This window comes from Mus caroli, chromosome 1 (genome assembly GCF_900094665.2).
Source record: "Mus caroli chromosome 1, CAROLI_EIJ_v1.1, whole genome shotgun sequence".
In the NCBI taxonomy this organism is placed as follows: domain Eukaryota; kingdom Metazoa; phylum Chordata; class Mammalia; order Rodentia; family Muridae; genus Mus; species Mus caroli.
Window position 1 is genome coordinate 37,234,200 of NC_034570.1, and position 16,241 is coordinate 37,250,440.

Below are 16,241 nucleotides of genomic sequence, written 5' to 3' on the forward strand. Positions count from 1 at the left end.
GGAAGAGAAGGGGACAGACCTGGGAACAGAAGTGCGTTTCTGTTATTGAGGAGCACAGCGTTTGGGGGGCTTCCCGAACGTGCACACCCTCCTTGCAAAGAGAGAAAGTGGATCTGTTTGCTGAGGCGCTATCCCGTTTCATCAGGCCACCTGAGACGGCTTTTGAAAGCGTGTACTGTGAAACTCATAGCAGTAATTTAGACAAAATCCTCACTGTATATTAATGAAAGGCGGCCCCATGGCTCTGTTCCTATCCTCCCCATTCAGTGTAAACAAAACCACGAGACTCTTTCGGTTTTTGAGCCGGATCCAAGCAAAATCGGCAGGAAAGGAAAACACGGGGTGCTGGCACCGACTATTCAAACGTCTGCACCTGGAGATCTCAGATTTATTCAATGAAATCTGTGTTCCATCTTTTATATATACATATACGCATATATAAATATAAAAAGGAACCTTTTGGAATGGAGGGGGGAATCCGTTCTGTTTTGGGGCTTTGGTTACTACTGCCTTTTAGATCTGTTTCTACGATGGTATCTTTTCACCCCAGCAAGCAGGAGCTGGACCCGATCCTACATAAATGCCTCGCGTCTACGGTTAATCTCGAGATCACGCAGAGGCTGCGAGGCTGCTGCTGAGCTGGAGAGCTCCCTCTGTAACTGAGTTCACAGAAGTGAGCTCTCTAGAGAAATTATGCATCGGGGAGAAGGCAGGCCAGTTCTTTACGTTCGGAGCACACCGGCCGCCGGGTTCTCGGCTGCTGCTTGGGCTGGGAACTGCAGACTGCGGGCCGGTGCCCTGCAGCTGAGGGTGCGGGGTGCAAGCACACGCACACTCATTAAGAGTCCTGTATTTATTGAATGTCCGAATTGGGTTAGTTCATTGGAAATCCCCAAGGAGGATTTAATTTGTCCTTGTTTTCGTTGCCACTTTCTCTTTTTTCTTGGTTCGCTGAGGTTCCTCTGTGCGGCGTTTCCGCTTGGCCGAGTCCCCCCCCCACACACACACACACCCCACCCCACCCCCTCTTCTCCCGCCTACCGGGCGCACTCCTCCTCCCGGACCCTTAACTCTTTCAGCTGGGTTGCGGCTGAGAAAGCACTTGTCGCCAGCGGTCACAGCCACCTCGCAAACCTGAGACCCAAAGAAAGAGGAAAATAAAGCGCCCCCATGCCCAAGAATAGCAAGCGAATGAAAACCCCACCAATGAACACACTCACACGCGCGTACACACACACACGCACACACACACACACACACACACACACACACACACACACACACGAGTCAGCGGTAAAGGGGACGGGGGGGGTGGGGGCGGCGGGGAGCAGCTAGCAGCCCTAGGCCCTCTAGGCGAGCTGAGGCAGACACTGCATTCTAAAGGCATTGGGATCGAATACACTTACGATGAATCTAGGGGGACGGTCGGGCTGATTGCCTTTCAAATACCTCGCGTGGCTTCGTTGACCGGCACCCTCCAAACTCACAAGGGCACGCACGATACTTGCAAAAATCCCAGAGGAGGGTGGGTGGGAGGGAGGAAAGGAGGAAGAAGGAGGAGGGGGGAGCGAGCAGCCGCAGCAAGCGGTCCGACTCGCACGCGCGGGCCCCGCGCTGGTACAGGGCTGCAGGTTTCCCAGATGATGGCATCCGAGAACTTAAACAAAGAGGGTCGCCGCCGGCGCGCCGCTGCTGCACAAAGTTGCAGTGGCGGATTTCCAAGAAGCTTGGCCACAGGAGCTCTGCGCGAGGCAAGCCTTCCTTTCCCACCTCCTGCAGGACGGAGATGGGGGCCCGCGCGTGAAGGGAAGAGGAAACTTTGAAACCAGTGGGGACACATCTGTCTATAGGTATTAGCTTGAACCGTACATCCGCGGCGCGCGCTTTACAAATCTCTCGCGTGGGGTGGGGGTGCGACACAACGCAGTCTAGGTAGAATGGGTAGACTGCTATTTTTCATGATTTTTTCCCCTCTTCATTTTCCTTCTGGTCCCCCTTCTACCCGCCCCCTCCTTTTCTCTTCCATTTCTCTCCCAACCCCCCAGACCAATCGCCAACGCAGGGAGCCGCCAAGGGAACGCAGACGTTTGGGCTGGACACTAAGAGTTAAGATGTGGCGGAGGGGTGGAGCGAGGGGGGGGGACGACGAAGGGGGCGGAGGGGGAGGGGCGTGGAGGGGAAAGTGGCGCGGAGGAGGGAGGCTGGGGCGGGGGGGGGGGGGGGGGGGGGGGGGACGACAGATTTCCAGCTTCTACGACGCTCTGCCTAAATTAAAAAGCAACCAATCGGAACGGCCGGAAGGGGGGCCAGGCGTCCTAAGCCAGTCATTCCAGGCTTGCCAATCACCCAGCGGGTAGCCAATCAGCAGGGGCCCTGGTGCTCGACTTCCTTGTATTTGGGAAAGTGTGGTGGTGGGTGCGCGCTTGCGGCGGAGGGTAAACATTCGACAGTCCCTGCTCTGAGAGGGAGGGACGGAGAGCGAACTGTCAGATCCTAGCGGGAGCGGGCGCTCGAGAGAGGGAGAGAGAGAGGGAGAGAGAGAGAGGGAGAGAGAGAGAGAGAGGGAGAGAGAGAGGGAAAGTGAGACAGAGAGAAAGAGAGAGAATCCGGGCGCAGAGCTAGCTCTGGCTGCAACTCTGCCCCGGCACGCCTGCTCCCGCGCCCGCCGTCGGGTACTCTAGGAGCTGTACAACGTGCCCACAGGAGTTGGTTGTGTATCAAGGATTCCCTGTATGCACACACACAACTCCACCTCCACCAATGCACTCTTCTTCCTCCTCCTTCTCCAGACAACTGCCGGGGGAAAAATAAAACATCAACCCCAACCTTCAGCAACAAGGTAACAGAACAATTCGACATTTTTTTTTCCTGTTCAATTTTTGCCTTGTTATATTTGTTTCCTAATTTCTACCCAAAAGGAAAGATGTCGCACCAGACTCTGAGTGTCGCGAGGAACAAGAAAAGGGACTCTTGTTTCAGAGACGTCCAAGAGCTCCGGCAATAACAACTTCAGAGAAATGCACCATCGCAAGAAGTTTTCCTAGGACAAAACAAAACTTGAAAGAAGCTAACCAGGGGGGCAGAACAGGAGCCAGCCTCCCCACTCCGCAGTCGCGAGCCGCCAGCATCACCACGCCTGTAAGGACCGGAAAAGTTTTACTACAGTAAGGGGAAACAGTAAGATGTGTTGCTGAAGACCAGGGAAGACAGCGGACCAACTAGGAGCGGCCGGATTGCTGGCCACCCACAATTTGGCCAAGGAAGAAAGGAACCGCTTCGTCCTTTGTTGTCTCCCGTGAAACCTTCGCTTAGCAGGTGGACAGAGCCCTGTGCCGGGGCAGAGTCCGCACTCGTCCGAGGACAGGAGGAGCCGCGGAGCCCTTGCTCCCCGAGAGAGCGCCCGAAGTACGGGTCCCCGCCCCAGTGGGCGAGCCTCGCTGGAGCCAGCCGATCGCTCCCGGCCAGGGGGGAGACCACGACCCCCCCTGAAGGGGCTGGCCACGGAGCTCGCCCGGAGAAGCGATCCCCCCTCCCCAGGGCGCTGCTCCTGCTGCGGCGGCTGCTGCTGCTGACCGAGGCCAGCCGGCGACCCCCGCGCCCTGCCAAGCGGCCTTGCAGCTGCAGCCCCGGGCCGCGGCGGCGGCGGCGGCGGCGGGGGCGGAGGCGGCGGAGGAGGAGGCGGCGGAGAAGGCGGCGGGGCCGGCGGGGACCCGGGGCGGGGGAGGAGGAGCGGGGGGAGGAGGCGGGAGGCGGGGGGGGCGCGGCGGCGGCGGCGGCGGCGGCTGCGGCCGCGGCTGCTGCTGCGGCGGCGGCGGTGGTGGCGGCGGTGGGGTGGCGGGAGCGGAGCGGCATGGCCACGGCGGCTTCTAACCCCTACCTGCCGGGGAACAGCCTGCTCACGGCCGGCTCCATTGTGCACTCGGACGCGGCCGGGGCGGGCGGCGGCGGAGGGGGCGGCGGCGGCGGCGGCGGCGGGGCGGGGGGCGGCGGCGGCGGCATGCAGCCGGGTAGCGCCGCCGTGACCTCGGGCGCCTACCGTGGGGACCCGTCCTCGGTCAAGATGGTCCAGAGCGACTTCATGCAGGGGGCCATGGCCGCCAGCAACGGCGGCCATATGCTGAGCCACGCGCACCAGTGGGTCACCGCCCTGCCCCACGCTGCCGCCGCTGCCGCCGCTGCTGCCGCCGCTGCCGTGGAAGCCAGCTCACCGTGGTCGGGCAGTGCGGTGGGCATGGCCGGCAGCCCCCAGCAGCCGCCACAGCCGCCGCCGCCGCCGCCTCAGGGCCCCGACGTGAAGGGAGGCGCTGGACGCGAAGACCTGCACGCCGGCACCGCGCTGCATCACCGCGGACCGCCGCACCTCGGGCCCCCGCCGCCGCCCCCTCACCAGGGACACCCTGGGGGCTGGGGGGCCGCAGCCGCCGCCGCCGCTGCCGCCGCCGCCGCCGCTGCTGCCGCTCACCTCCCGTCCATGGCGGGTGGCCAGCAGCCGCCGCCGCAGAGTCTGCTGTACTCGCAGCCGGGAGGCTTCACGGTGAACGGCATGCTGAGCGCGCCCCCGGGGCCCGGCGGTGGCGGCGGTGGAGCGGGCGGTGGAGCCCAGAGCCTGGTTCACCCCGGGCTAGTGCGCGGGGACACGCCCGAGTTGGCGGAGCATCATCACCACCATCACCACCACGCGCACCCGCACCCGCCGCACCCGCACCACGCGCAGGGACCCCCGCATCACGGCGGCGGCGGCGCGGGGCCAGGACTCAACAGCCACGACCCTCACTCGGACGAGGACACGCCGACGTCTGACGACCTGGAGCAGTTCGCTAAGCAGTTCAAACAGCGGCGCATCAAGCTGGGCTTCACCCAGGCGGACGTGGGGCTGGCTCTGGGTACGCTCTATGGCAACGTGTTCTCGCAGACCACTATCTGCCGCTTCGAGGCCCTGCAGCTCAGTTTCAAGAACATGTGCAAGCTCAAGCCGCTACTGAACAAGTGGCTGGAGGAGGCTGACTCGAGCACTGGCAGTCCCACCAGCATTGACAAGATCGCAGCGCAGGGCCGCAAGCGCAAGAAGCGGACCTCCATCGAGGTTAGCGTCAAAGGCGCGCTGGAGAGCCACTTCCTCAAGTGCCCTAAACCCTCGGCGCAGGAAATCACCAACTTGGCCGACAGCCTACAGCTGGAAAAGGAGGTCGTGCGGGTCTGGTTCTGCAACCGACGCCAAAAGGAAAAACGCATGACGCCCCCTGGCATCCAGCAGCAGACGCCGGACGATGTCTACTCGCAGGTGGGTACCGTGAGCGCTGACACACCGCCACCGCACCACGGGCTTCAGACCAGCGTGCAGTGAATGCCGGGGCGCAGCGCGAAGAGGGCCGCCGCCGCCGCCACCTCCGCAGCCGCTGTCAGCACCGCCCTGGTCGCCGTCGCCGCCGTCTCCGAGCCGCCGCCGCCGAGAACCACCGCTGCTGCTGCTGCCGCCGCCGTCGCCGTCGCCGTCGCCGTCGCCGCCGCCGCCGCCGCCGCCGCCGCCGCCGCCGCCGCCGCTGCCGCCGCGCAGACCCAGCACCTGGCCAGTGCCAGGGCATCTAGGCCTCCTCCCCTCCGCCCAAAGACAGGCGAGCCATGGCCCTAGGAGGGGGGAGGACAGCTGGAGACCGATGAGACTCTTTCTGAAGTCCAAGAAAGGAGGGACCAAAAAAAAAATTTTAAGCATAATAAATACCAAGACTGTTTTATATGCATATATAACAAACAAGACCGGAAGAGGAAAAGGGGCAACAGGGACATCTCGTTTATACTGTGGTGGTGTTCTGCTTCTGTTTTGAAAGAAGGGTGAAGATGCCTAACGCACCTAAACTGCACACTTGAGGTACTGTCCACACCAAGATGTCCTGCATGGCGTCGTCGGTGGAGAACACCTGCCTCGGAGATAAGAGAGAGACCCCCATCCCCTTTCTTCCACTTCTTCCAAAAGGGCTGCCTAAAAGATCCATGGAAACTTTCTTTATGGGGAGCGACCTGAAAAGAAAGACGCACCAGGATTCCTGCAGGTTTGACTCTGCTCTTGGACAGTGTTTTGTTTTTTTGTTTTTTTTTTTTTTGGCCATATTCGAGTCTTTGGGGAACAAATAAATCAACTAAGAAATGGGAAGAAAGGAGAAACAGAGTCTGGGGGGAAAGACTCGCCGCTTCTGAAGTTCACAGACTGAATAAGAAAGCCAAAAGAAAGCATCCTCGCAGTAAACTTGGAAATAAAAGCATCGCGAAAGAGCCAAGGCTGGGTGAGGCTGAAGGGTAGGTATGTCCAGCCGCAATCCACTAGCGGAGAGGGCACAAAAGCGGGGCCAGGGCCCAGCCTCTGAGACCGCCCAGAAGGGCCAGGCCTCCACCACTGAACCCGGGCTTTGCTGACTGCCGCTCGGGGTGGACTATGCCTAAAGATTCCGCCGCTAATATTTTTTTTATTAACATTTTTTATTTTTTATTTCTGGACTGACTCCGATAAAAGGGTGTGGAAAGACAGCACCAACCGCGCACTTCCCTTGACTTCTGCCCTCAGTGCGTTGCCAACTTTGATCGAATGGGTGCTGCGGACGCGATTATGTAATACTGCCATTTCCAAGCAGTGTTTTTGGTAGGTTTTAATAAACAGACTTTTCAAATGACGGCAATATAGAATCGTTAGATCCGTTGTTGATCTAAAAATATTTGCTTTATATTTTCATTAAATGACTTCTTTTAATATTTTATTCAAAATACTTATGAACTGCTGCAAAACGGTAATTTATTTTTCCCCAGATCTTGTATTACGTGTTTTTTTCAGACGAGCACAAATCAAAATGAAATGAAAATATGGACAGTTGTTAGGTAATAAGGGTATCTTTTGATGTGATCATTTGATTGTAATTTAATTTGAGTAGTGACTCCGTAAGAGCTGATTGAGAAAATAAATTTGTTAGAATGAAATGGTCTGTGTCTGATGCATAAACACTGTGTGGGAAGAAAAGAATCCTTTAGAAAATATTTTTTTACTAATGCAGATCCTTAAGTCATAGCATTAAGAGAGCGGAGCTTCCCCACGCAAAGGTATGTTTGAAACCTCCAGAACAAGCTAGGGTTGCTAAAATATCTGCTTTAGCAATAGTGGTTATTCACATCTTGTTGGTCCATAAATTTCACAATATTCTCCTTACCCTCAGTTTCAGTGGGTTTCTCTAGTGTTTTTGCTGAGTGATCTATAAATACTAGCCATTTTTTCTTGAAAGTACCTGTGTTTTGCTACATCACCAGTGAAAATATGCCCACCAGCCAGTCATGGTAAATACAGTTCCTCTTAGGTCAGCCTCTTTTTGACCTCCTTGCCTTCCAATATATCCCTGTTTTTTTTTCTTTCTTTCTTCCTTTCTTTTCTTTCCTTCTTTCCTTTCTTTCTTTCTTTCTTTCTTTCTTTCTTTCTCTCTCTTCTTTCTCTTTCTGTCTTTGTGGATCAATAGTTGCGAAGGATAGCTTATAAATTCATGAAGTATTTTGATATCAGTTACTCCCCATTGATACCTATGTGTGATTAAATTTCAATTATTAAGCCTATATTTGCTCTTCTTCCTATATTTCTTTCATGAAAGACGATGGTACTGAGCCCTGCTTTGGTCTGTGCTGAGACTGTCCCTAGCGCAGACTCCAGGCTGCCCATTTCTGTGGTTTGGTCCTTCAGAGGCACAGCAACTCTTCATCTTCCTTACCAATGCCTAGGCTTTAGTTATTTTTGGTCACTTTTTAGATAAGACCCTGCAGGATGGTCACATTTATCAAGTTAATGCATCAGGATTTACAAGCTGGAAATACAACACCTCAGGTTGTGAGAGATAAAGAGGAGAAAGGCTCTGATTGGTTGATCCTTGTTGTTTTTTTTAAGTACTTAGGTGGAAAAATAATGATTTTTACACAGGAGTTTTCCCCAATCTCAGCTACCATCCACTTTTGCCTAATCTTTGCTGGCTTCCCCTCCCCCCCAATATAGATTCAAGGGTTAAAAAATTCTGGGAAACTATGAGGACAAGGAATAGTTTCTCACAGACAGACCCAATAGCAAAAATTGAGCCCAGCCAGACAACCATGTATTTGGGTTGCGTTATTTTAGATACCAAATTGTAGTAAAAAGTCACCAGCATTCTGATTCGTGAAACCTGAAAAAGGCCATATTTATTAAACAAAAAGACATGAAGGAACAGATAAGAAACCACATTTTATTTTTCTCTTTGCTTTTGTTTTCTGTTTCTCCTGTTATTGTTATCACACTGCCTAGAGTTGGGGTAGGGTGAGAGTCATCATCTTTTTATTTGTTTGTTGTTTTTGTTGTTGTTGTTGTTGTTGTTGTTGTTTTAGAGACTCTGAGGGTAAGCCAAGAAGGCCTCCCTGAAAGTGAGGAATGGGCCAGGCTGTTTGTAAATGGAACACACCACTGGCTTGCGAGAGGGATCTTGTGGGTTTTTGTTTGTGTTTTGTTTTTGTTGTTTGTTTAAGGGTGAGGGGTTTTTTTGTTTTGTTTTGTTTGATGATTTGTTTTGTTTTCCTGCTGGAATAGTGGTGCCTGACTAGGAAGGGAATGGGTCTATTTTAAATGCCAGGAGGTATCTGCTTTCTTGATTTAGCTCATGACAAAAGAGCTAATGTTAGATTTTACCCTGTCTTCTATTTGCTGGTTACTTTGGAAGACGCCCTCATCTATGGGTAGCAGAGTACGTTTTGATTGAAGAAGACAGGCAAACCAAGCAGTTTTGCTTGTCATTGTGTGTTGTGTAAAGTAAGCTGACGCTTGCACTTTTTGTTTTAAAGTCAGTCCTTTGAATGTATTTGCAAAATGAAATTCATGGTTGAAACACAGCAGAGAAGATATGAGAGTTTTTGTGCTAAGGCTCATAAAGTTACACATGTAAATAATGAACATATTGTTGTATATCACCAGGTCTTTTTAAAACAAATGAATTTGGTCATTGTGTTCTTATGCAGCACAAATGTCTTGTGCTTCGTAAACTGCCCCATTTGTTTCCTCCATTTCAGCCGGCCCACTCTTCCCCTTCCAACCCAAAGGAAAGTGACAAAGTTCTGGTCTATCAGCTTGGCTACTTTCAAACTAGGCCCAGTTATAGTTTACAGTAGAGTGTGGCTCCCTAGCCACTATCCAAGCTTTGATCTCCCCATCTAACCAATCACCTTCCCCTGACAAATCTGTACAATAAATAATTCAAGGTGTATTTAAAATATTAGTCACTTTGCTATTGTTGCTCTGCGTTTTCCCTTCTTAGTATTAGCCAAGGGTTATTCCTCTCTCTCTCTCTCTCTCTCTCTCTCTCTCTCTCTCTCTCTCTCTCTCTCTCTTATTGATCTTAGAGACTCCCTCTGCTTCCTCCTGGCCTCCAGTGTTTGCTCATTACCATACTCATGATCTGGTTTTGTATGAATGGTTTTCAACATTCAGAGAATAATTGGTTCTTATATCAAATGCAGTATATGCTATTCATAGTTTTATCAATAAGTGTAATATTTTAAATAATTTTAACAATTAAATTTGTTTTTTAAATTATATATTTGTAAAGTATTTATCCTGTTGGAAGCAACAATATATTGTTGTATTTATTCGTTTATTTTTATAATAAATGATCAACCTCTTCAAGCTAAATCAAAAATGACACTTTTATATATCTATACAAAATGCATTTAAAGAGATGGGCATATATGCACCAATTTGTATGTAAATAGAGTAAGAGCCTACAATAACTTGTAACTTTATGGAACTAAATTGAAGGAAGAAATATTCTCTCCACAGAGAGTTTAGTTTGCCCAAGTTCCAGGGTAATTAATCAACTGTAAAATAAATGCAACAGGTACCCGGCACTAGGTACAGGTTTGAAACTAGTTATTTAGCATGCTGGCCTGCTTTTTCTCACCGTTAAGATGGAAAGACGTTAAAGAGCCTTGTTCTTTCCAGAAATGCACGGGGTCGGCTCTATGGATCTTAGAGCAGATGCTTCAATGCAAAACAACCCATACCTGGCTGTACTTGTGTTTCTGTGCTGGGGAAGAAGGGAAGGGCCCCTGAGAGTTTGAGTCTTTCAGTGACATCTTTCAGGTGACACAGTGAAAAACAGTAGTGCTAGGTTTGACAGTGACAGCAAAGATGTTTAGAACCTTTTAAAACAGCTGAGACTGAAAGCTCCCCTTCTCCAGGTCCCGCCGCCGCCGCAGAGGACAGGAGTAATCAGTGCAGGTGTTATTGTTAGCAGTGAGAAAGCTGAGGGCCCCCTGCTTCCCTGGACCAGTAAGCTCCCCTTTGCTTGGATGGCCATTTCAATTCCTCCGGGCTCCTAGTCCCATGGCCTGAAGGTCACCCATGTGACCTCCTAGCTGCGGGAGCCCCAGGATAGGCTTGATCGTGATTTCAATAAGGAAATCAGAGGGCCCTGTGTTTACCTCCTGAACTTTCCAGCCTAGGAAAGGAATTAGCTAGGAGTCTGGAAGAGCGGGGGTGGGGGAGGCGGAGATAGCAAGAGGGGTACTTGTGTAATCAGATTCTTTGATTTTGTTAGCCTGGCTCATGGCCTATTAATTAGATTACTCTCTCTTTCATTCTTGATTTCACATCCGTGTTTGTTCCTGTATCCTAAAATGTGGGCGCGAGCTTGGCGAGCAGGAGCCTATGATGTCACTGCCGGCCAGCGGCGGCCTGGCCTTCTGGTGGGCTGTGGGCTGTGTTCTTGATGAGCCCGCTTTTCCTCGAGGAAGAGTGGGCTCTGGAAGTGACCTCAGAGGGGTCTGGGAAGAGGGCAACAGGCATTCTCTCCTGGCCGTCTCTGTGGTGTGTGTGTGTGTGTGTGTGTGTGTGTGTGTGTGTGTGTGTACTCACGTGAGGATAAGAGATGGGGAAAATCATAGTCTAGTCTGGACTGGGAAGCCCTAGGGAAACCGACTTTGTCAGGTGAGAGCTTGCCTCAGGTGAAAACCAGGGAGCACCCGGAGACTAGCAAGAGGGACCAAGGCAGCTGGCAACTAAAAGCCTACTTCTCTCCCAGAGGGAGGGTAGCACTGGGCACCGAGGTGGGGTGGTGGCAGTGGCCGCGGGGGCGGGGCGGCCCAGTTCTGGCTCAGCCCAGCAAGGCCTCAGTAGCTGAACAGTGGCAGCTGCTGCGGGTCCCACAAGTTGTTTTCCTCGTGGAGACCATTCAGCAAAACGCAGGATCCTTTCTCAAAGATTTAAATTTCGCGGATGAATTACCATACACCGGTTGCTTAGCAACTAAATTCAAGCCGAGCTAAGAATATGCAAGCTTTTTGTATTCTCATTAATAAAAATGCCACTCTGACACAGCAACCCGACTTTGGATCACTGCAACTTCTGTAAAAGCCATAGGAGAATACAAACCGGTCCTGCCATTTAATTACAGATCAAAATGGCTTGAAACGTGATGTTTTGTTCATCTATCTTCCTAAAAGCGATGTAAAAAAAAATAAATAACGGCTTTCAGGAACAGTAGTAAATTTTCTTTTTCTTTTTCTATTTTAAATGGAGTTGTCTGTCGGGGTTACTGATAATTGTCAACTGAAACCTTTTGAAATGTCCCCCTTTCATCAACATTCCCACTCTTTTCCCTAGTTCTTCCCAACTAGGTACTATTATTTCTATTACGGAGATCGTCGGGCCTTGGGCACCTTAAAGGCTGTGGCAGCTGAGGAAGTAATCTACAAGCCCACTAGCTAGAGGAGGCCGGAGAAAAAGAATGCATATCAGAAAAGTTCTGGAAGTATCCTTGAAAGGTTGGAAGAGTTGTTGAAGGCTCTGACGGCCTAAGTTTGGAGGTCTGGCTATCACTTTTTGTCAGGCATGGGGAGAGTAAAATAGAAATGCCTGTTGTTCTTGGATTTTCTGTTGTGGGGTCTTGCGTCTGCCTTCGGTTGAATTCAGGGCCTCACTGATCCGGGATTTCTCAGAAATACTCCTCCCTAGTGCGCTGGAGCCCAGAAGCCTGGGGTCCAGGACAAGGTAAAGGCGAGCAAGACTCTTGACCCCCTGGGTCTTCAAAGACTGTGGCCCAGGCCTGGGACTAGAGCCTGAGATTTATTGTATTCAAGGAGAAAACTTTGCGCCTCTCCCAAAGGATGCGGAGCATGAAGGGCAATGCTTTGGTTCAGAATAGGGTCCCAAATGACTTCTTTCGCAAAGCCCAAAAGCAGAGGGTGAAGTAGTCAGAGAAGAATGACCTTGTGCAGGCAGGTCGTGTTGTTTGTGTGTGGAAGTCTTGGCAGCTAGGACTGTGGCACAAGGAGGGTCAGGGCTGGAGGCTTTGTGGAGTTTTGGGCTATGCGGGTCTTTGCAGGCCTTCCTTAGCGTGGTGTTCTTGAATAGCTCTGGACACTTGGACCAGGTCTTGGCTTCTCTTGGGCCACAAGGACGCGGAGGTGATCAATCTGTTGTCAGATCACCTGCACTGCTGGGTGTCAGCTCCTACACTGTGGAGCCTCAGGCTTACAGAGCCATACCCGACATGGTCTGTGGGCTCAGGCGCTGACAGGAATGTCAATCGGCAAGTGTGTACCCAATGTCCCACCAGAGAAGTCGCTTTGCTTCTAAAGCTTACAAATGTGGGGGGGGGGGAGCTTAGCTTCAGATAAACCGGTGACAAATGTGACCCCACCCCCACCCCGCCCCTCACACACAAAGGTTCTGGTAACATTCCCAGAGAATCAGCCCCCTGCGGCCCTTAAAATTTTGCAAACTGGAAACTTGAGAAGTGGAATAGAGAAGCCCACAACTGACTAGATGCAGCCCGTTTAAGGGAACTACGGAGAAAGTAAGATAGCTTTTCTTCTAAGATGTGTTCAGGAGGCCATACACCTCCCTTTTCTCCTTTTCAAATAGATAGATAGATAGATAGATAGATAGATAGATAGATAGATAGATAGATAGATGGATGGATGATAGAGGGACAGATAAACAGATGTAAAGATATATTAAACAGGGAGCTATTTGTTTACAAATACAGTTTCCCCAGACAAGCCACATTCTATGTGTGAATCGCTAATGGACCTCTGTGATTTTCTTTTGCTTAGGAAACATTGTTGGCTTTTTTAAAAGAAGGGGGGGAGTTTACCTTTTTCTTGAAAAAGTAGTGGGTACCTGACCAAGTTTCTGTCTGTGGACACATTAAACACTATGAAATAATCTAAGATATATGGGAAAGAGGCCCCTTTTTTCTCTTTGACCCTTCCCTTGTGTGTTAGCCGTCGTGAGGTAACAGGACCCCTCTATACATGTGCTTTGCATGGGAACACAATGAAAATTTAAATAACTGGAATTGGCTAAGAATGGGGGAGGGTCTCTGTAAAGTTTTGGGGACTGTCAGGGTTTGGGGGACTGTCTATGGAATGTCCTGCTTGAACTGTTTTCTTCCTAAGGGACCAGAACATAGGTGTGACTTTGTCAGTCACTTACTTGGAGGCACCAAGCTGATCTTTTCTACTTTGGAGTTTCCTCTGAGTGGCCCCCTTCCCCCCTCCCCTAGCAATGAGAATAGGCCAGGAAAAGGCAGAGTGTAAATTTTCCACCTTGACTCTGTCTAGGACAGAGAGCACAGAGCACACCTGGACTGTGTCTGTGTTTCTCTAAATGTCTAACACTAGATACGTTACAGAGGGCGTAGCTAAAAAGCGATGGGACAGACGCTGCACAAAGAAAGCACAAACATCTTTTAATCATTATTCTTATTTTTATTACTATTATTTTAATGAACAAGAAATATGTTTGCGAAAGAGAACTCAGGAATAAGTTGTTCCCTCCCGGACTAGCTCCCAGCAGAAGGTGCCGGACCCCCTCCAAATCATTGGCTGGAACTTTGCAGTCAGAAACAAAATAGATACTGGCTCCCAAAGGCTCCTGTGTCAGGAGCCTGAAATGAAAAGTGTCAAATCTCCTCTTTCTACCCAGGTCAGACACAGTGCCCACTTTTATGAGTACAAGCCAAGCAGGCATCCTCTAAGAAAAGACTCCTGTAATGTGCTGGCAGGGAAAGAGTTAACTTGTCATTTACATTTTTCAAGTCTGAAAACCCACCGGCAGAGTTAAAGACAAAGTCAACAGATCTAATCAGAAAGTGGATGGCACCCCAAAGCTAGCTCTGAAGTCTTAGTGGCATGGCCCTGAGACTCTCCAGCCTCAGAATGGCGAGAAGGCCAGTCAGCAAACAACATGCTATCTAAAATCCGTTTTCAATGAACAGTTTTAAGAGGAGAGAGATTTTGGATTTTAAAATTGAGCCAGCAAGTTTAATTTCTATGTCATATCCCCTGAGGATCTACCCAAAAGGGCTTTAAAATTTCTCAGCCCCAAGGGAAAGACCTCTAACCTCTTCCAAGAGTTATTTAATAGCTGTCCCCTGAGTTTTTGTGAGTTTTTGTTTTCTGCGGTGGTGAGAATATAGGGCCTTGCATATGCAAGGTATGCTTGAGGTGTGCAGCTCTCCAGGGCTGGGGTGGGGGTTGGGCCCTTTGAGGACCGCTTCCAGGAATCACCAGACTTTGTCCTCAATGCTTTTTAATCAGAGAGGTGTGTGAAGCTATCAGCCTCAACTATGCAGTCTTTGGAAGTGGCCAAAGTACTCAAAGGCACAGAGTGGCTAGTATCTAAAATGGACTCTCTGCTTCTCAAGGAGAAGGGTCTGGCAAGGTCAGCAGTAGTCTAGTGTTGTGAACTTGATCCCCCATCTCCTCCCCAGGCTTTCCTCAGGGTCTCAAAGAGGAAGCCTGCAGAGGAGAGGTGGAAATGAGGGAACAGGAGACCAAAGGAGAGATCACTCGCCTCTTCCCTTTGTTGTGCAGTGTGAGCTGGGGCATCAGAGGGAAACAAAAGCCCCCAGAGAGGGAAAGCTCCACTTCACTTGTGTCTCCCTTCCTCTGCAGACCCTTGCCAGAAAACCAAGACAGGTGACTGGTAAATATACATGGAGACTTGCGAGATCCCAATGTGAATGCCTTACCTTACAGACAGACCATCTGCAGGGAGAGTTACATACTCTTGATTTTCTCCAGGTAGAAAGGCCTGGAAAAGAGACAGGAAGAGAAATAAAATAGGAAGGCTTGGGGTGTGGGAAGCTTTATAGAACACTGTATATGCAAGCTGGTATGTATGTAAACAGTCGTTTTTCTACCCTCTGTGTGCCAGAGCGCCCTTCGGGGATCCTGCTTAAAGCTGTACCTTGGCTCAGCAGTATTTATGCTCAACATGGGCATTGAGTGAAAAGCAATTGAACCCACAAATCCTGCAACCTGGCTGTCATTTGGAAAGAGCATACCAGGTAGTATACAGAACTTGGCACCCTCAGTCAGCCCCTTCTGTCCTGATCCTTGCCAGTGGAGGTCAAGTGTCTTTTTCCCTTTTGAACCCTGTGACTGTGAATCTCAGTTACCCCTTCCATGCTAGGGGAACTTACCCCTTGACTGACCAGGCTGTGGGGCCAGAATATGCAGCAACAGCAGGAGATCACTTTCAGAATGCTTACATTTTAGGGATGGGTATGGGGAGCCTGGCCCCAAAGGCCATATGAACTGTGTTTATGTGCCCAGACCAGTCAGAGAGACTTTGAGTGAAGAACAAGGATTTGGTAGGAAGATATCTGTAGCAGAGCAGTGGACCCCAGGCAGATTTTCCTTTGCAGGGGTAGGGGCAAAGATAGTGGAGGGTCTGTTAGAGCTGCTGAAGGCTTGTTCTAACAAAGCTGTAACAAAGGCTTCCTGCAAACCTACTATCAAGGCTCTTCACACACACACACACACACACACACACACGCACACGCACACACACACACACCTCTAGCAGGATGTCTCTAGCTACCAGGATATAGAACAGATTGGTTATTTTGAGAGCTGAGAGCAAAAGATGCCCATGGTTTGTGACTAGCTACCCAGAGCCTCAGCCTAGGTCCCTGCTATCCCACAAGCCTCTAGAGGCTTGGGTGGATGACTGTGCCTGGGTCCTTAGAGGCTTGTTTATAGGCAGCCCAGCAAGGCCTAGGCCCATGCCTTGCTGAGAAACAACTTACCCTTGGTTGGCTTGGTAAGGTTGAAGGTTGCAGGCTGACTTGGAGAAGCAGGCCTCCCTGCTGAGGAAGAGGAAGGCTCACAAATGGAGAGGGCTCCTTAGGGTAGACAGGTGTCTGCATCAGTATGGCCTTTGTATGGAAAGAGCAGGCCGCTGTGGA

At 50.8% G+C, this 16,241-nt stretch overlaps 1 protein-coding gene and 1 long non-coding RNA gene across 2 annotated transcripts in view; one reads left to right on the forward strand and one right to left on the reverse strand.

Annotated features, from left to right (window-relative positions):
- LOC110290046 overlaps window positions 1-1,510 on the reverse strand; it is a 44,092-nt gene extending 42,582 nt beyond the window's left edge. The window contains exon 1 of the long non-coding RNA XR_003837369.1: window positions 1,407-1,510. This is a non-coding gene — a long non-coding RNA (uncharacterized LOC110290046). The remainder of the gene's footprint in view (window positions 1-1,406) is intronic.
- A 2,340-nt stretch (window positions 1,511-3,850) lies between these two features.
- Pou3f3 (POU class 3 homeobox 3) lies at window positions 3,851-5,442 on the forward strand. Its single transcript, XM_021174074.2, has one exon. The coding sequence runs from the start codon at window positions 3,851-3,853 to the stop codon at window positions 5,342-5,344; it is 1,494 nt and encodes a 497-aa protein (XP_021029733.1). The 3' UTR covers window positions 5,345-5,442.
- Window positions 5,443-16,241: the final 10,799 nt, after the last annotated feature.